At 53.1% G+C, this 19,634-nt stretch overlaps 1 protein-coding gene across 2 annotated transcripts in view; it reads left to right on the top strand.

Annotated features, from left to right (window-relative positions):
* DPF3 (double PHD fingers 3) overlaps positions 1–5,060 on the top strand; it is a 194,502-nt gene extending 189,442 nt beyond the window's left edge. For both annotated transcript variants that reach the window (XM_072963369.1, XM_072963370.1), the window contains exons 10-11: positions 2,188–2,269; positions 2,816–5,060. In XM_072963369.1, coding sequence (XP_072819470.1) covers positions 2,188–2,269; positions 2,816–2,886 — 153 coding nt within the window. In that variant the 3' untranslated portion in view covers positions 2,887–5,060. The remainder of the gene's footprint in view (positions 1–2,187; positions 2,270–2,815) is intronic.
* The last annotated feature ends 14,574 nt before the right edge of the window (positions 5,061–19,634 follow it).

The raw sequence follows: 19,634 nt of genomic DNA, 5'->3' as shown, positions 1-19,634 counted from the left end.
ACAAGTCTCTCCCCGTTTTCTGTCCCTATTCTAACTTGTTTCTCCTCACATTATCCCTAAATCACCTCACTTCAGCTCCAACAATAATGGTATGACTCTTTTGGAATAAAACACACTGTCCTGGCTTTCATCCTACCTTTCTACCTGCTGCTTCCTAGTCTTTTTTTTTGGTCTGTCTGTCCCTTAACTTTAGTGTTCCCCATGCATCTGTTCTTGGTCTTCTCCTCAGTAACTTTTTTGAGTCCTTGATTTTTGAGAAAATTCAATGAAAGCTATGGATTTACCCTTTCCTCAGAAAAATGTGTGTTTGTACTTACACATAAAGCTGTGTATATAATTTCAAAGAGTTCATGAACACCTCTCCATGAGTACAAGTTCAAAGGCATCAGCTCTCACATACTCTGGGCTTCCTCTCTAGGACCTCCACTGCCATCAAATCACCAGTCCACATCTCAAGTCCAGGCCTCTCTCCTGATCTCCAGCTGCCTCCAGGGCATCCTCACAAGGGGATCCGTAGATCTGCAGAATGTATTTATAGCTGAGGTGGCCTTCTGCTTCTCACAGGTCTGCTCCTCTGCCCACGTCTTAGTGGGTGGTGACATTATCTGGCTTGCTGACTGAGCCACAACCCAGGAGACAGTCTTGATTTTTTCCGATATCACTCTCTACATCTAAAGCAAACCCCTTTTCTTTCCCCCACGCCACAACCCTAGTTCTGCCCGCCATCATGAGTTATCTCTTACCTGAATGACCATCGTAGCCTCCTAAGTGGTCTTCTGGTTTCAAGAACCAGTCTCTCTCCACCTGAGTCTCTGTTCTTACACAGTAGCTAGTGAGACTTTTCTAAATTACAAGTCTGACCATGTTACTCCTCTGTTGCTAATTCTGAAAGCTTCCCATTGTCCCACTGGAAGGTCTTAATATGATTAAAAAAAAAAAGTCTTTCAAGATCGCTCCTACCTCTTTGCTTGCTCATGGGGGTTTCCAACTTCTATATCTACTTTTTCCAGGATCTCTGCACTGGTAGGAGCCAAGGTGAAATTTGATACAAAACTTAATTTTGCAGGCATCTTGTAAGCCATCCAAGCGAGTCCAAAGATCACTAATAGAACAGGGCTAAACCTGGAGAATGGGGACCAGATTACAAACAATTATTGAGTAGCTACTATGTGTGAGGAAATTCTGAAGGAGATGAGGAAATGAGTAAGACAAGTTTCTACCCCGAGGGCACTGCAATCCAAAAAAGGACCAGACAAAAGAGGCATTTTCCAAATGGACTGTGTGTGATGTCTACCACATGCCAGGCTTTGCAGCATAAAGGAAAGTGCAATTAAGTGTCGTAAGAAAGAGAAGTACTATGAGGAAGCAAGAGGGGACAGAGACCTTCCATTTGAGGTGGATTAGTGAAATCTTTGTAGAAGAGAAGTGTTTGAAGACTTGAAGGGTAGGTATGGAATGGTCCAGAAGTGAAGGGGTCAGGGACTGGGAGAGACTCCAGGCAGAGGGAACTGCAGGAGCAAAGGTGCAAACTATGTCCTTGGAAGTTAGCCACAGCACTGGAGGGTCCTGTCTCAGATGCACTCTAGCCCATGAGGAAGCTTTTGGGAGCTGAAAGGTGATCTCGTATCGCTTACATTTCTCTACAGTCACATAATGAAACCCTGAAAAGGTTCTGAAGTGTCAGGCTGTTACCATCAAGTATGGTTGTTGTCCATTTCACAAATAGAAAGAGTGAGGTTCAGGGAAATTCAATTAAAATTTGCAAACATTTGAAGTATTTTCTACGCACTAGGCAATCATCACGGGGATACAGAAATGCATGAAACCGGTTTTCCATCCTAACAGAAGCAGAGTTATTGGCTATGAGAGTTCAGAAGAATTAGGAGTCCTTTTAAGCTTGGTTGTGAGGTGGTGGTCAAGGAGGGCTTCTTGGAGGAGCTATGATTTGAGCAGAACCCTGAAGTAGGGGTACAGTTTGCATTGTTCGGGAGACAGAGGGGGAAATTCCAGGTGTGGGCAAAGTGCAAGGCCTGATCAGGGGATGATAAGGACTCCAAATGGGGCCTGGAAAGGAGCATCCAGAGAGGTTGATCAATGGAAATAAGGCCAGAGGAATAGGTGGGGGCCAGATGTTGGTTCTAAATAATCCAGTCTTTCCTCCTTTCCACCTGCCCTGTATTCCACCAGGACCAGCTCCTCTTCTGCGACGACTGTGACCGCGGCTATCACATGTACTGTTTAAATCCCCCAGTGGCTGAGCCCCCGGAAGGTAATGACGGTGAGGCCGACAATAACAACAGCTACCACTGCTACTTACTGAGCGCTCACTAAGGTGCAGGCCTTGTGCTAAGGGCTTTACATGTCTAATCTCAATTAATCACCATAACCCTACGAGGTAGGTATGACGACTACCATTTCATAGGTGAAGAAACTGAGGCACAGTGCAAGCAGCTGACATTTCATCTTGAGGGCCGAGGAGAGGCTTAACCCAGACATATGGCTGAGGTGCTGAGGGAGGTGTGAGATTCCAGGGAAACTGGTCCAGACCCGGTGATGCTGGTTAAGAGGCTCAACCAGGGAGGGAGGGTCTTTCCAACAGTTCAGCCAATCATCTTCCAGCCATCTAGACTTCCTGTTGTCTGAGCAGCATTACTCTCTGCTGAGCGACAGACTCCAGTGTGTTTTCAGGACCGGAACTCAGTCTCTGAATCGTGAAAGTCCAAATTAAAAAGGGCTTACAAAAAGTTGAGGGCCACGGGATGGGGCTTGGGGGTTGGGGGAGGGGCTGCTTGTAATGCCATCTCCTTTCTCGTAGGGAGCTGGAGCTGCCACTTATGCTGGGAACTACTCAAAGAAAAAGCCTCAGCCTTCGGCTGCCAGGCCTAGGACCCCAGGTCACAGGATGTGACTTGAGTTGGAGAGGCTGAACCAGAGTCCAGTTCAAACCAGATCGAGCCCCTACTCTCATATATCCAGACAGGCCGCCTGTAAGGAACATCAGGAACCACAGAGGGCGTGGACACGTGGAACCAAGAGGGCGAGGTAGCTACGTACCTCCTACATGCAGGTTTTGGTACTTCTGCCAGCCCCTCCTTGTTTCTGCCAGAAAGATGGTAAACTTTTGGAGAACTGCCCCAGCCACAGCCCTGTGGAATCCCTTCATGTTTATCCCAGCGCTCCGGCCACTGGTCGCATTTTGTGAGCACCCATCAGTCTTTCGCGTGTAGTTTGGTGTTTTCTATCTATTGTGTTCCAAGAAATCTGCACAGCCTCCCTGCCCCCAGTTCGGTCTCTTCATCTTGAACTCAGCAGGGGAAGAAAAGGCTGTGGAGACGTTTTTATTTATTACAAGCCTCCCTGGGAACTTCTAGACTCGGAGTCTGGAGGCCATCTAGATGACGGAGTCCTGAAATCCCTCCTCATTCCTTGGTCTCTGTGAAGAGGAAGAGCTGCTTTCCGGACCCCCAGCAGATATCCCGTGGCGTCCACAGCCAGGGTGGTCTCTTGATGGGGCTGGGGTTGGGGAGCCCGGAGGTGTGGGTGGAAATGTTGTGAAGACAGTTCTGAGGGCCCACCACAGCCAGTCAGTATTTGCTGTCCATCGGAAGTGGCTTTGGCAGGACCAGACCTTCAGAGCTGGGGCATCCTCGAGGAGAGACAGGCCACAGCCTAGGGCTAAGACTCTATCTTCCACCCAGACTGGTTCTGGAGCTTTCCCTGGTGGGACTCAAGAACCCGGAAGGTGAGTGAAGGCTGCCAGGTCAAGAATCTGAATGCTGGTACCAAGGACTGCAGGTCCAAGAAACCCTTCAGTGTTGCTGTGACACCAATTCCTTTTCCCACGTAATTCCTTCCTTTCACGTAGCTTATGTCTGCCGTAGTCCACTGAGACCTGATTCTGGAAATTCCAGGATGAGGGAGAGATGGTTGTTCCCTAAGCAAATAATTGGGGTGATGTGATTGTTTGTGACCCGGGTGACAAGCAGGCAGAACCTTCAGCTCGAAGACTTCTCTTGTCACCTCAATTCCTCAATACATGCTGGATTCTCTTTTTGAAAAAACGTTTCGAGAAGACAGAAGTGGGGAGGCTCAGATTCCGAGAAGTCTGTGTTGGAAGTCAGCCCCGTGGGCTGGAGCGAACCGGGCTGCCTTTGAATCACCGCAGCAGTGGCAACAGCAGCAGCACAAGAACGGACACGTTTCTGGAAAAATCATTTGCCCAAAGGGCAGGTCTCGGTGAGCGGGACCCTCGCGCATGCTCGGCTTCCCTGAAATCAGCTCCTTCGCTGTGGTCCGCCGGCTTCCAACAAAGGCCCGGGTTATTTTTAGTCCTTCGGCTCCTGAAGAAGCCCCTGGAGGCGCAGAGGCTCGGGCCGGTGGGGCCGCTTCTGCCCGGCTGCTGCGCTCGGCCGCGACTTGGCAAGACCTTCCTCCCCGGCTAATTGCCCTCGGCCAGCGGACCCGGGGCAGCCTGGTGCGGAGCCGAGCCCTATCGGTCTCCCTCAGTCCTTTGCAGGGTGACCTGTGGCGGGAGATGGGGGCCACCCTCCCCCCTGCAGGGGCCTGTGGCCTCCGAGGGAGTTCCGAGCATGCATGATGATCTGTTTTAAAGGGCCCAGCCAGATGGGATTTTCATCTTCCTCATAAGCTATTTCCTTCCCCCTGCTGGTTGCTGAACTCTTTGGATTCTGGAGGCCCAGGGAGGGTTTGGGAAGTTGCCCTGTGGTCACGTCTTCCGTTTACCGGGGAGGGTCATGTTAGAGGGGCAGATTTCCTCTCCTGACTGCTCTGGCTCTCTGTCCTCCCACAGAGCCCAAAGTGGGCGTCCTCAAAGGCTGGTTATTGGTTTTGAAAAATCACTTTGATTTAATTTTAGGAAAAAAGTCATCAGAATGTTCTCAAAAGCCACAAATGGCTTAAAAGTTTAAAAAAAAAAAAGTCAAATCTGAAACCAAAACGATAGCCCTACATGTGACAGACCCTCTTTGGAGTGTGTGCAGATCTGTTCTCCACCTCAAAGCAGATAATGGGGTGGCCCTCTCCTCTCTCCAGCCACACCTGCTGCCACAGAAGCCATGAGGGTGAGATTGGGTCTCTCAGACCTAGGAGGGAGATGTAACCTCCTGCAGGGGTGAGGGTGGCTGGTCTCTGGACTAGACATTGAGGAGGCCCAGAGTTCCCTTCCTAGTTTCACTCCCTGCAGGATGGGCCCAACCCCTTCCTCTTTGGAGACCTCAGTTTCCCCATCTGGAAAGTGGGGACAGCAAAGCCAGCTTCTGGGATTGCAGTTGCAGGGTCCTGCAAGCAAACAAAAGTCAAAGTCACATTGTCACTTTCTGTATTGAAAAAAGAAAGGTGCTGGTCAACTTCAAATTGCTTTCTTTGAGCCCCAGAGAATGAACCAGAATCACAGAGTGCACATGGATGGTCAGGGTTTTTGCCCCTGCCATTGAATTGAGCAGCTGTGTGACCTGAGGCAAGTCACTTAACATCTCTGTGCCTCAGCGTGCCCATCTGTGAAATGGAGATAAGACTTGTCCTGTTTGTCCCACGGTGACACTGGGAGTTTTAAGAATCATAATGTTATATAACTGGTCACTGGAGAGCGGGGCTTGTCAGGGAGGGACCCCAAATGATTTCTGTACCCTTTTTCTTATGTGAGTTAGCCAAGGTTAGACACCTTGGAATCTCCATTTTGTCCAGAGGGGATTTTTATTTTAAGGGCAAGGCTGCCTGTGGTCAGGACCACTAGGTCAAGCTGTGACGAGAAAACCGTGGCTGTGCATGGGGCTGTGGTGGAAAGTGAGGGGTTTACCCTGGGGCTGGGACCCTCAGAATGGGCATACTTGAGCTACTCCCATCTATAAGGTCAGTGCAGCCCAGAATGGTGTGCTAACTTCTGGAGAGGGCTGTAATTCGGTTCAGTGTAACATTCGCTTAAAAACTTTGGTTTACCTGGAGATAATGATGCTCTTGCCTCAAATCCTGGGAACAGCCAGGGTGCCTTTGTTCTGTTTCACCCTGATATTGTGACTCCCGCCAACTAGAGAGGAGGTGAGGCTGCAGGATCCAAGCCGGAAGTTGAAACCCTCCATTTCCTGTGAACATTGCTTTTGGGTCCTGCAGCAAATCCAGTGCAGGCACCGTGGTGAGGAATTGGAGACAAGGCTCCTGCTAGGAGATTTACCTTCTGGCTTTCCTTCTCAACCTCCCACTGACTCAGAGCCCCTAGGCAGGAGCCAGCAGGTCCCAAGGCTCCCCTGCTCCTGTCATTTCCCCGGGGCCAGGTAGGAAGCCCTGGCAGCCTGGGAGAGCAGCTGCTTCCCCAGGCTCAGCTCAGTCTGTCTGGAACCACGGAGGAAGGGAGGGGGAGAGGCCAGATTCCTTCAGAGCTGGGGAAGATAACAGATTTTGAGGTTGGGGGAGGGTTTGGGTTTCATAGTGATGGTTTCATGATACCCTGGAGAGTTACACTCCTGGTGCATCTTAGTCTTTGTGCTCTGAACACAGTACAATTCCTTTTGGCCCTTTCCTTAAAAAGTTCAGATGTTTTAAGGAAGAAAAATGAGATGATGATGATTACTTTTCTTACGGGGGCAAGTTTAGGAGACAGACCTGTGCTCTTGAAGGATTACAGGCAACCTCAGGCTTCAAGACTCAGAGAAGAGGGACCCCTAGTTTCCTCTTTGAGTCCATGTGTTGGGGGTGGGTGGGAAACGCAGGGGATTGTCTTCCCTGCCCTCCATGCGGTTCTCAGCATGCATGCAGGTCCTGGGACAGCAGCCTCCCTTCCTCTCTCGCCACCCTCTCCCCCCATACTCTCCCCTGCTGCCCACTGTGGCCCCTCCCCCAGGTGTGACTGTGTCCCTACCCAAGGGAGACTACAGCTCCCTGGGCCAAGGCCCTGCTCACACTCCCAGTGCGCATGCCCAGACCACTGCGTCTGCCTGCTTTTCAGAGCTGGGTGTCAGTGTCACCTGTAATAGGGTCACATCTCTGGAGAGGGAGGGAGGAAGGGGCAGCCCTGAGGAAGGAGTGGGCGGGTCAAAGATTTTTCACGTCAGGCAAAGTGAAATGAAGGCAAAGTGAAATGAAGGTGAGAGGAGGTCACTTGAGGAGGGGGCCAGAAACCTGGTTTCCACTGAGGAAGGAGTCCCAGATCTAAATAATTACAGGGCAAGGGAAGGAAGAATTATCATAACCCATTTTTTCCCTCAGGCCTGAGATCCTGGCAACATGGTTGTTTTTTTTTTTGTTTGTTTGTTTTTTAATTTTTTTCTCTCTAAGGCCCAGCCTTTGTCAGTTCAGGACACCAAGCCAGCTCCTCCTTTTTTTGAGGCCCCCTGGCCTCTGGCTCCCTGTTGGTTGGGGGGCTTCAGAGGGCAAAGCGGGCAGGAGTGGTTCCCCTCACCCAGCTAGGGTGGGAGGTACAGAGGGACTCCCAGCTGATCCCTGTGGGTTTCCCCACCCCCACAGGAAAAGTGTCCTCTGACTTGGCGAGGTAAGCTGCTGAGTCTGGGTGGAAGGAGGGGGCCTGGTGGGGAAAGAGGTGGCAGCCAAAGACGAGCTAGATCAAGGCCTGCAGCCCTGGAGGCAGAGAATTTCCTGGCACCACTTCCAGAGGGGTCAGGCCTGGGAGGCGCCCCCCAACCTGATCCCCAAGCCCAGGATGCCAGCAGCTGGGACACCAAGAGAAGGGAGAATCTGGCCAGTCCTCCCCATGACGTGGCCAAGTGGATGGGGTTCTTCCTCCCTCCCTGTGCTGTGTGCTTCCCTTTTTGGAATCTTACTCCCACCCCCAAAGGATGCTTCTGGTTTTCCGATTAGCCCGGGTTCATCTGGATACCAGGTGAGGAATGGGGAGGAGGGCGGGAAGCCACAGGTACTTTTCTTTGCCTCAGGCTCCTACTCTCCCTACGCAAGCCCATGGCCCTGCTGGTTCCCTTGGGTCTAATGGGTCTGCGGTCAGAGGTTGGCTCTGCACTCGTCAATGGGTTGAGTCTCCCCTGCCTGTTCCTGAATATTGCCAGGGCTCAGGGGTCTGGTTACAAGTTTCTGTTGGGGCCGCAGTCACCAGCCCTGGGTGGAGAAACAGCAGGAGAGATGGGGTGGTTCAGGGCCTTTGCAGTGACCAGAGAAGAGTCTTTGACCCGAGGAAGCTGGGTCCCTTTCAAAGAAGGCTGGACACTTTCTGGTTTGTGAGGGGATGGCTGAGGTGGCTGTTTTGAGAGGGAGGCCAGAGGGACAGGAAGATGTCCTCGGTGCTGCCCGGGTGCCCTGGCTGTGGGAGGAGGCGCGTCCTCTGAGCATCTCAGCAGCTGCTCCTGGAAAGGCTCGGCTGCATGGTGCTTTCTTCAGGCTGCGGCCCAGGCTGCTGGGAAGAGATGCCCACGGAAGTTCCTCCAGGAAAGCGTGACGAGGAGGGGCCTGGGCCTGCCCCTTCACCGATTCGGTTTCCCAGAAGGAACAGGCCTCCCTGTGTGAGGGGAGAGCTTTGGAGGTGGGTGGGTTCCCAGAGAAGGCACTCTCTGGGCTCTGAATGAGCCCTGGCTGTGTCCCCTTGGATGGCTGAGACCTGAGGTAACTCCCCAGGGTCCTGGGAGGCTGTGAGGGGCAGGACGGGGGGTCAGAAGGCACAGGAATGCCCCTGGTCACAGTCTCTGTTCCCAACCCCCTCCCTTTCTTTGCTCCACTGCTTTGAAAGAGGGTCATTGCAGGCTTTTCCCCTCTGTGGCCCCACCAAGAGAAGGCAGTGTTTGTGCTGATGGTGACGTTTCCCGGGCAGGCCAGAGGAAGGCAGGAACCGGGACTGGCGGGCAGCCAGAACCCTCTTCGGCAGAGATACAATTACTAATCATGACCTCTAGCCCAGGCAGCGAGCAAAGTGGCCATTCAGGACGGCGCTGACCCAGTCTGGCCAAAAAGGCTGCTTGGTGGGGAAGCGAGGGGGGAAGCGGTCCCTGTAGGAAACAGGGGGACAGTGAGCCCCCAGGGCCTCTATTCTCCCTCAGCAACACAGCCCCTCAGGTCTCCAGGACAGCCACTCACTGCATCCCATTTGCTTGCCTCTCTGCATCTCTGTACTTTCTCTCAATGTCATCAGTATGGGTGATGAGGACAGATAGACAGACACATACACACACACACCCTCCTTTAATGAACTAAAACAAACTTTATATGTTGCTCCAGGTTGAGAGGGAGAACCTGTCGGTAACCAGGAGCCGCCAGACAAGATGCTGTCTTGCCCCGAGGTCCTCCCAGGCTGGCTCCCCAAGCTCCCAGCCCCTGCACAGCCACAGGGAGCTGGAAAGGAAGCCTCGTGCTTGGAAAGCCATTGGCTGCAAGGACCCTTTCGTTTCTCCCCTTCACTTGCCTCTGCTTCTTTGGGGGAAGATGTTTGGCAATAATTGGGGCTCTGGGGGGAGAAAGGCTTGATTCTGCGTTCTGTTGGAGGGATGCAGAGGTTTTATGGGTAGAATTGGGGTTGTCGGTTTTGTTGACTTTGCCCTTTTGTGATCATTCCCCACCCAGACCCTGGTTCTCCTCTTCCTTGTCCTGCCTCTGCCTTCCTGCACCTTCCCCTCCTTTCCCTCCTGCCGTGCTGGGGCCTGTGGGATGGGGGTGGTTGTGGAACAGCAGTACAAAAGGAAAAGAAAAGATACCTCCTGCACATTGTCACCCCCTAGTTGAAGAGGCCTAAATTTGGTTCTGGGGGAAAAAAAGGAAAGAAACACTACTAGACAATATGTGAGTGAGAGCTTGAGAACAGAAAAATTATCTGAGAGCAGAGGAGGTGGGGACAGGTGGCCAGAAAGAGGTGAGGCTGGGAGGCTGAATCCTGGTTCACTGATGTATCTGGTCCACATGGCATTTGGGAAAGCAGAGAGTCACATGTCCGCAAGAAATGGTCAGATGCTCACGGAGCATTTGTGTCTCGGGCTGGGAAAGGGAGGGGTGTCTGTCCCAGCGGTCCACGACTCATCTGCTGTGTTTGCCCACTCAGGGCATCTTGCCTCCGGAGAAAAATGAACACATTTCTCAGCTGCCGTGAGGGATGGCTGGGCAGGCTGGTACCGGCTAAAACACCTGGTGGAGCACAGGCTACGTGCCAGGCAGTGTGCTAGATACCACAGGGGCAGGAGAAATAACCCCGGCCCAACCTTCAAGTTGCTTTTCAGCCCTGTAATTACACTCTGTCAAGGCACCCTGATCATATGTCACGTGGCGTGTCATCAGGGAAGGCGTTTGTGTATCTAGTTCTCTCTGTTTAGGATGCATGCTCGTCAGTAGAAAACGAGCCGGCTAAGGAATTCAGTTATTTCCAATCTCTGGGCCTTGGACAGAAGAGCACAGTTGACCTCGGCTTAGTTGCTTTTATGTGTCCCAAGCACTGGCTGCCCTCGGAAGATGAACATCCTTAACACGAAGGGGAGTGAGATGAAGGTACCTGGGTTGGCGTGTGTCACCCGTCAAAGAGACCCTGAGCCTGTGCCTCCAGGTGCTGACGCCTGGGGAGGCAGGCAGGCAGGTGTGATTGGCAGGGCCTCATCAGAGGTAGAAAATGACCCAGACAGTGGTCTCGTCCAGTCCCCACTAGAGGACGCAGAGATGGGGGTGGTGGGACAGATGCCTCATGCACGGGTTGGGTGGACAATCGTGGAGCCCCCAGCCAGGCTGTCTCAGCTGTGCAGGCATTTCTGGCATATTGCGGCTGGGGTGGGGGAAGCCCAGTGTCAAAGGCATTTTCAGTAAACCTCCATGCCCTCCTTTGTCCAGGTGCTCGTCAGACCCTAGCTTCATGCCCTGCTAGGCTCCTGTTTTTGTTTTTTTTTTTTCTGTCTGTACTGACAGTACCAGAATTTGGCCGTTTGTTCCAGCTCCCCTCTTTCTCTGCACTTGTCACAGCCAGATTCCGGCTTCAAGCTATTCCCTGAAGAAGCCGCACTGAGCTCGCTTTCAGGCTGAGCGCCTGGGCTTGGGGGGAGGTACATGCCTGCCCCCGCTAGGTGTCAGCTCAGAGTTGGCCTAATGCTGCCGCCTTTGGCTTCTTTGCGGGGGAGGCTCTGAGGAAGGCTCTTTCCTGGACAGCACAGATCTCCCAGCAGGAGGTTTTGGTGATCTTTGTGGAGAGTCAGGCTTTCGGGATGTGTGGCTGTGAGTCTGGTTTTAAAGTGCTGGAGAACCCGAAATGCGTTCTGGGGTTTGACCCACCCATCCACGTGAGAGCCTGTGGGCAAGGTTCCTCCGAATGACGCTGCTTCCCCAGTGACTGTGCTGGCAGGAGGGGGTGGCGGAAGGCCATCTGACTTGGATCCCATCCAGGCTAGACGGGCAGCGCTGCCCCCAGGCAGCCGGCCCTGGGCCCTGAATCCACAGGCCCCCCTCCCCGGCTCCATGAAGGGTGGGCTCTGCTGGCCCAGGGGCCGAGCTCTGAGACATCCCTCCTCTGCCTACACTCAAGTGCACACGCTCAGGCTGAGAGCGCCGTCAGCCCAGACCCCTCCCCAGCCCGGTGCTGACCCACTGGACCAGTTAGGGAATGGAGACTGTCCCGTCCACGTCCTACGGTCCATTGGCTCAAGAGCCAAGACGAGTCCTTAACCAGGTCTGTGGCCCCCTTTCCAAGTGTGTTTAGAATGAGGGCAGTTTTAAAGTCCAGTTTCGATAGCATTCCCCTTGGAGAGTCAAGAAATGGAACATCTCTGCCAGGAAACCAAAAGAAATTGATTTTCCCCCCCTAGCTGTCTAAAGCCCTGCTGTGTTTCTCCTCAGAGAGGGGCTGATGCTGGCGGCTTTGGTGGGGCTGCCTCCCGCGGGAACCCCGCCGCTCCTCTGGGTGAGCTCTGGCCGCTGGGGCGGGAAGACTGAAGGGGCCCCTCTGGAGGCGAACGCCGGCCCCAGCACCGCGGGAGGAAGCTCCAGGCCCATGCAGGCTCGGGCTGGGTCAGTGTGAGGAGCCTGGGAAGAGCTTAGCTCAGCGCTCATACCGCCTGTCTCAGCTGGTGAAGAGACCCTGGGTGCCTCACAGCCTCAGGAATTTACTGTCCCTGGGCTGCGGTTGGAAAGGGGACGCCTGGAGATGTTACAGCGATCTCCAATTGCTGTGTCTCCATGAGTATCTCTAGACATGCAGAGAAGATGCAAACCGGGGGTCACCGCTTCCAGGTGTGGGCACAGAGAGGAGGCCACGTTCACAGTGCGTCCTGTCATTCCAAAGTACTTTCTTGTCTCTAGTACTCTCCCCACCTCAACTCCTTCTGAAACTCCGAGTCATAAAAGAATGGCCAAGAGAGTTGATCTCCAGCAAGAGCTATGCCTGCTAACGAGGGTCTTCCTTTTATGTGTCCTTGAACTCCCTCCCCACTGGACCTTGGGATCCAACACCACATCACCTCCTGCTGACTGCACAGCTTAGGGCTGTCCAGCCCTGAGCTGCCTGCGTACTTCCAACAGTGTCCAGGACTGAGGCAGACCCAACTTTCGTGAGGGTAGAGAGAAGGACTCCAGATTTAGGAAGTTGTGTGTAATGGTCTGAGGAAGGCATCTCCACTGGCTTCTCTAAAAAGCCACCTCAGCAACAGACAGAAGCCCCTGACCCCCAGCCCACTGCCTCCTCCAGGCGTGATGTGGTTACAGTCTCAGTCCGTTGGTGTGTGTGTGCCACTCTGCCCTTCTGTCTTCCGGGGGTGCCCCTTTCTCCTGTGTGTCAAGTTCCAGCTCTTTTGTGGCTCCCGGTGTGAAATGTGCTGTGATGTTTCTGCCCCGTCTGAGGGATGTTTCGCGATCCCTCAGTGTTTCAGTATTGGGGATGAGGCCAGGCCGCGTCTCCCACCATCCTAAGAGGATGCGCAGGTTCTGTGGCTTCCCAGAGAGCTGTGTGCTGTAAGTCTCCAGGAGGACCTTCAGTTGGAAACAGCCCACATCCAGATTTGGATCCGCTGATGAGGACTTGTCCAGAAGTGGACTCCACTGCTTCATTCAGAGGGCTGGCTGGAAGGGCGGCCTGTGTTCCAGGACCCTTCCCTCTCCCCCTGCCTTTCTCCTGTCCTGGCCAGGTTCTGGAAGGGGAGTCCTGGAGAGGTCAAGACCTGTAGCCACCTTGAGGTGGGCATCAAGCAGTCTTTATCTTGGGGACCCCTGGACATCTCAGCCCCTCCATGGAGCCCTTGCACATCTGCAAAGACTGAGTCACAGGCCCCATCCCTTCTTTGCTGTGGTTAGTATCTCGTTCTGTGGTTGGTTAGCAGTGTGGACGACCTACATAGCAAATCTTTTTGTCTGCAATTTAGAGAATGTGTAAACAAATAAAAGGCTTTAAAACTCTTGGGAACTTCTGGTTATTCTTCCTCCACCCCTCCACTGCACCTCCGTCTTTACAAATCAATTGCAAATGTATAGAAATGAGAGTTGAGCCCTTTCATGTCGGGGTGTCCAGTGGGACCACATGCATGAGCACATGTGCACGTGTGCAGGTGTGCATGCACTCGGGTGCCTGTGTCAGGCTCCAAAGGGAGGCCGGAGCTTACATGTTTGCAAGGAGACCCCAAAAGCAACACACTCCAGGTCCCAGTTGCTCCTGGGGATGGAATTCTGACCTTGCCATCCATGCAGGTTTCATGGGCACAGCAGGCAGCAGCACCACGAACTTCATCTGAGAAGATGGCAGGGCACTGCGAGGAGAACCCCTGCAGCTTCCAGCGGAGGGGAGGCCGATGATTCAGAGATGACTCACAGCTGAGGTGGGGGACGCAGTGGGTGAAAGAGAGACCTCAGGCTCAGGACCCATCTAGAAGCCAGCTGAGTCATTGCTCCTCCTGTCTCAGGTCAGAAACCACCTTCCATAAAAGGCAGGGAGCAGGAGGCTTCACGGAAGACACTTCTGCCCTGAGAGTCCCCGAGCCTGCTTAGCAACCACCATAAAGGAACAGCATCTGGGTGTGGGACTCCCTGACTGCGCGGGGGCTGCAAGCCAGGAGTCAGTATTCCCAAAACATATTGAAGTAAATAAAGCTTCTACTATGTGCTAGGCACTGGGGATACAGCAGAGGACGCAAGCCTCCACCCCCATGGGGCTTATAAACCATGTAAGTAATAACACGACAGAGGATGGACACAGTCAAGGGGGACATTTGGGGAGCCAGAACATGAGCATGGATTTCTGGTTTCAGTCAATCCATGTGCTTTAGTCTGAATCTACTTGCGTGTTTTTGGTAAGACATGGACATGGCAGTGGGGAAAGACCAGGTCACTCTCGGTCCCTCTGCTGATTAAATATTCCACTGTCCTTCAATAAGTCATTGTGTGCCTTGGCTGTTCCTTTTGGAAGCAGAGTATGGGGCGGTTTTTTTCCAATAGAGGAGCGGTTGATTGTGGCTGCAGACGTGGGCCATAGAGCAGGTGGGTGAGCCATCTCTGCTGAGGGAGGGCTGTACCCACCCACAGGCCAGAGCAGAAAGGCCAGGCTTTTGTCCAGCGTGGGGTGGGAGCTGGGTTGGCAATGCTGAGCTGCCCATTCTAGCAGTGTTGGGACCTCAGCTCACGACAAAGTTCAGGTAGAAAAGATGGTGCAAACACCCACGCACAGACCTGTCATCTGCATGGAGGTGTGTGGGGGATGCTGAGATGCTTCTGCTTTGACCTCGGGGAACCAGCTCTGCACCCAGTCTCAATCTACCAGTTGCTGAGAGGGGGCTTCAGGGGAGGCAGTGGGTCTCGGCCCCGGGGAAGTGACCTAGTACAGACCTGATATTCGTGTTGTTCTAGGGAGTCACAGGGGTGCAGGAGGGAGGGGAAGGCTGAAGGGACCCAAATTATGTTCAAGCAAATTCAGAGCAGAATGGATTTCCTTTGTTCTTTCCCTGGGGAGAGGAAAAAGCGTGGGGGTGGGATGGTGACTAAGAAGAAGGGACCAGTGGGGTAACACCCCAAAGAGAATGGGGGTTAGAGAGACTCTAAGGGGGTGGTGCTGTGACAGAGATACCGTGTGGTTTTCCCCTCCTTGGGGGAGCAGAAAGGACACTGGAAGGGGAGGCAGAAGATCTCAGTCTCGTGTTATCCTGCTGAGTGACCTTGGACTCTTGTGGACGCAGGCACGAGTTTCTATAAAGCCAGCCCCAGACTCAGGCAGGCCTGGGTAGGGAGCTGACAGAGCAGGTGGGTATGCACGCAAGCTCCGGGCCTGCCCTTCTCCTGGCCTTGGTCTGAGGCCCTGGATGTCCAACAACGCCTGATTCCAAGCAGCCTCTTGGAATGACATGATTTAACAGCAGACACCGTGAAGCCGGGACTTTAGGTTGGTCTGCAATGCTGGTTTTCCAAGTGCAGAGGCTCAGGCTTCCGGTAGGGACCTTGGGAGTGTCCAGAGGCCTTGAGGGATGGAGTGGAAAGAAGGTTCCCAAGCCCCAAACTTGAACTCAAACCGCTGACCAGCGCAGGTCTGATTTCATCTGTTTCGTGTCCTGCTCTTCTGCTGCTTTAAACATGCACACACACCCCAGTTGGAAAGCATCTTTGGGGCTACGTGGTGGGGGAGGCACTAGGGGTGGCCCCTGCAGCTGTGGAGGGCAGAGTGATGACAGAGGTCACCGTGGGCCCAGGACCCTCTGCTGGTACAAATGGGCACAGCCTCTGTTCCCAGCGTCCTCCAAAGGGGGCCTGACGGGCACCAGGCTTCTCCTTTGGGTTTCTTCTCTTAAGCAGAGTGGAGGAACGTCCTTTCTGACCAGGGGGTTTCACTTCCTCCTCTGGTGGGGGACCCTGCAGCACAAACAAGCCTCCCTCCCGACCTGTGCGCCCCTGCCCCAGCCCACGCTGGCGCTGGGCTGTCACCTCCTCCTTCATAAGCCTCAGCCCATTCGTGCTTCAGCAGGGCCAGAACAACAGCGTGTTCCCAAGACGGGTGGGTTGAGAACATTCTGGCTAAACTTTAGGTAATTAGCATTGTTAATGCTCGTTCTGTGATATTACAGCTGTGAGCCTCATTAAAGTGTTCTCCAGGGGGAGGCAAGCGGAGATTCAGGTGGCAGCTCTGCTCCCCACACAAGCGCCCGCCTGCCATCTCCAAGCCTCTGCTCAGGAGCCGGGTCCATCCCATCCCTCCTCCCGCTCCTGCTCCCCGTCTGCAGGCATCTGGGCCGGGCCTGCTGCTCTCCGCTGGGACTCGCTCCTTCTGCCCCCTCTCCAGCACAGAAAGCACTGCCGTCTACTCACTCTCCTTTCTGCCAAAAGAGAAGCGTGCCCCCAGGAGGGAGCGGAACGGCTGCTGCTGGTCCTTGCGGCCCTAACCCAGCTCTGCAAGAAAGGGGTCTCGCAGGAGCAGAGAACTTGAGCCAGCCCTCCCGCGTCCCAGGGCTTTTCATCCAGAGCTGTTCCTTCCTCTATCCCCACCCCCACAGAGAAAACCCAAGGCTCCGTGTCCCCCACCCACACCCCACCTCCTGGCTGGATTTCCCCGCTTGTTTGACTGGCATCTGTTGCAGCAGCCCCTCCTCGGAAAGAAACCCGAGTCCCTCCGCCTTTAGTTTCTGGGATTCCTGATTCCCGGGAGGGGAGGCAGGGGATGGACTATTTGCCAAACAGAGAAACGTGAAACGCTCTTCAAGCCCCTTGAAACCTTGAGGAAAATAATGCCATCCTCTCTAGGGACTAAACACAGGCTCAACCCCAACAGAGGGAAAACGCAATTCCAGAGAGCCTCTCTGGGGGCTCGGGGTGCTGAGGAGGGCCCGACAGGGGTCCAGACCCTCAGGCCTCTGCTCCCCTCACACCTCTGGGTGCTCTGTGTCTGTGGAGATGCTCAGAGGGGTCATCTAAGCCAATCTGATTAGTGCAACTTGAACATGTGCTGTGGGCTGCAGCCTTGGAGGTTCCGTAGGGCTCTGTGTCAACAACAGAACCTCCCAGGGGGAACAGCATGCCAACTGAGGGGAACAGCCTGTGCCCAAGTGGCTCTAATTCAGGTTGGATGATGGATGCATGGTCCTGAATGCACGCAGTGGGGGAGAACAGATTCAGAAGGCAGAAGGGCTAGTGCATGGAAGCAGAATCTGGAGGGCGAAATCAGTGACCTGGCATTTGGGAGTGGGCCTTCCAAGTGGAGAGGACAATGGGAACTGAGACCCCACCCCTCCCCTCCCCGCTTTATTCTAGGGACGCTGGGCTGGCCTGGGACCTGTGTCTTAGGCACTGGGACCCAGGCACAGATCTAGAGCAAATTCTTTCTTGGAGCCCTGGTTGCCATCATGACGGCACAGAGGGCCTTCTTCCGAAGCTGAGAGCTGGTATCAGAGGCTCTCGGAGTCCTCACCCTCTGAGATGAGGCTGAGGTCTTCCAGCAGCTCTCCTGCCATTGTGTTTGAGGTCTGGGCTTAGATCCTTGTCACCCTCATTCCCTCTTCTGACCCTCTGTGCATCCTTCGGAGGGCAGCACCTTAAGTTCTTGGCTCTTTAAACCTTAGTCTGCATCCTTTCCAGGTGGTTTCCTCATTCCACATGACCACTTAGAGCGTCTCCGATGTTCCATTCTGTCTCTGGTCAATCAGTGTGTCTGAACTGCGTTCTGTCTAGAATGCTCTGTCCTCCACGCTCCCACCCTCTTGCCCTCACACTCTCTCCACCAACAAACACTTTGAACACTCAACTCAGCCCCCTGCTCCTCATACAGCCTTTCCTGACTTGCCCAGGGAGCAGCCACTCCTTCCGCAGAGCCCCCACCCTGTTTGGTACACACCTCTCTTACAGCACCCGGCACTCCCTCACCCATTTGTCAGCTTTCTCACTGGTCTCCCCCATCACACTGAGCTCTTCGAGGGCACAGATTGTGTCTTAGGCACTGTTGCATCCCAGGTACCCTGGTACATATTCAATGAGTGAATGAATAGACGGATGGATACTTGAGTGAGTGAGCAGATGAATGAATGAGCAAATCAGAAGCAACAAAGTAGGGTGCCTCCCAGACACAGGTCTTTTCCTTCCGGGGAAAGGCCCTGGCAAAACCAGCAGCAGATCTGCCGGGGCCCTGGCCCCTGCTGGGTAAGGTGGCTCTGTCTGGTAGGAAAGGCTGGGCCTTTACCCATCTCTCTCTGCTGGGTCACTACAGCCCATTTCAAACCTGAATCCTTCAAGTCCCACTGCATTATTAACAGGATCTGTATTAAGTGGGCCATGCTGTGCTCCTCTTAAAGGAAATCCACTCTGCACTTAAAGAAATAATAAATTATGAAAATGATCTCTATGCTTCTCTGGGGTAAAAAGACCAGCTTTCTCCTTAAGGAGCTCATACAGGATCTTGAAAAAAACATTATTAGATTAGTCCCTAAATGGACAACCATAAGTTAAAGCTATTGATAAAGAGCCCTAAGAGTACAGGGCTTAAAACTGGGGGTTTATAGCTACGCTTTGATTTTAAAGGACTAGGTAAGGATCAAGGCCCGTCTTCCTACAACCAGATCTAACTTCGGAGAGAAGGTAGATACGGCTTCTGGGGTGATCTTTTTTCTTCCCCCATTCTTTTTTTAATTGAATTATAGTCTGTTTCAAACTCCCAATTTATTCCTTCCCACCTGAGGTGATCTTTCAGATGTGCTTTTGTTATGTCATAAAATCATTAGCTATCTTCTAGTTATGACATTTGAAAATATACACTGTACTCCTGTATGCTTTTAATTATGTCTTGAGGCCAAAATTATTATCCCTGTGAATATAGTTCCAATTATGTAATGGAAATCAGGAAGAAAATAACATTTCAAGTACAAAAGTCATTGGCTTCTATCACTTGGAGACCCATCTGTTGACTGGAGGGAGGCATGAGAAGAGCTCACGGCTGCCTCAGTGTACCCTGTGAAACTTGAACCTGCTGGTGGAGGCGGCGGGAGCAAGGCTGGCACTACCACCCCCAGTGACTGTTGGCAGGCATGTTACCTTACCTCCAGGAGCCTCAGTTGCCTCATTTGTAAAATGGGGATAACAACACCTAGTTTGTAGAGTTGCTGTGAAGATTGGAGACAATCACAGGTGTGTAGTTCTTCTCTTTCCTCCTACCACCCTCTCCCCCATCATTTGTGACAGACATGGCAATAGCTTCCATCTAGGAGAAAAGGTGAATAAGATCCTGTCCCTTAAGAAACTTCGGCGGCACAATAGGGCCAAGGATAGCACGTGGCTGGGGGGTCTGAGAGATGTGGCTTTGCCTCTGTCTCTTCATGGAGATACTTACATCTACCTTTTATCCTGCATTTGTAAGAAGATGAAATGAGACAACTCAGGTAAAGCTCTTGGCCCTGTACCCGGCACATGATAGGTTGCCCACTAAATAGTTGTACAGTCCCATAGGGTCAAGTTCATTCACAGATATGAGGTGAATGTGGCAAAGGCCACAGAGTTGTCAGATAATGTACTATGAGAGTTCAGGAGGAGAGGACTTCCAATTGGTGAGAAAGCCAGGAAGGCTTCAGAGAGGAGGCGGCATTTTAGCTAATTTGGACATTAGGTGATGGGAGGAGGAAGGAGAGAAAGATTATTCCAGGCACGTGTGTGGAGACAAGAAAATGTGACTGGCAGTCCAGGCTGGCCAGCATGGATTGGAGTTTTAGGAGCTGAGGCAAGAATGCCTGGGGCTGGCGCCTGACCTAGAAAGC

This window comes from Vicugna pacos, chromosome 6 (assembly GCF_048564905.1).
Source record: "Vicugna pacos chromosome 6, VicPac4, whole genome shotgun sequence".
Classification (NCBI taxonomy): domain Eukaryota; kingdom Metazoa; phylum Chordata; class Mammalia; order Artiodactyla; family Camelidae; genus Vicugna; species Vicugna pacos.
The sequence above is the reverse complement of the archived record's forward strand: the minus strand, read 5'-3'. Positions and strand labels throughout refer to the sequence as shown.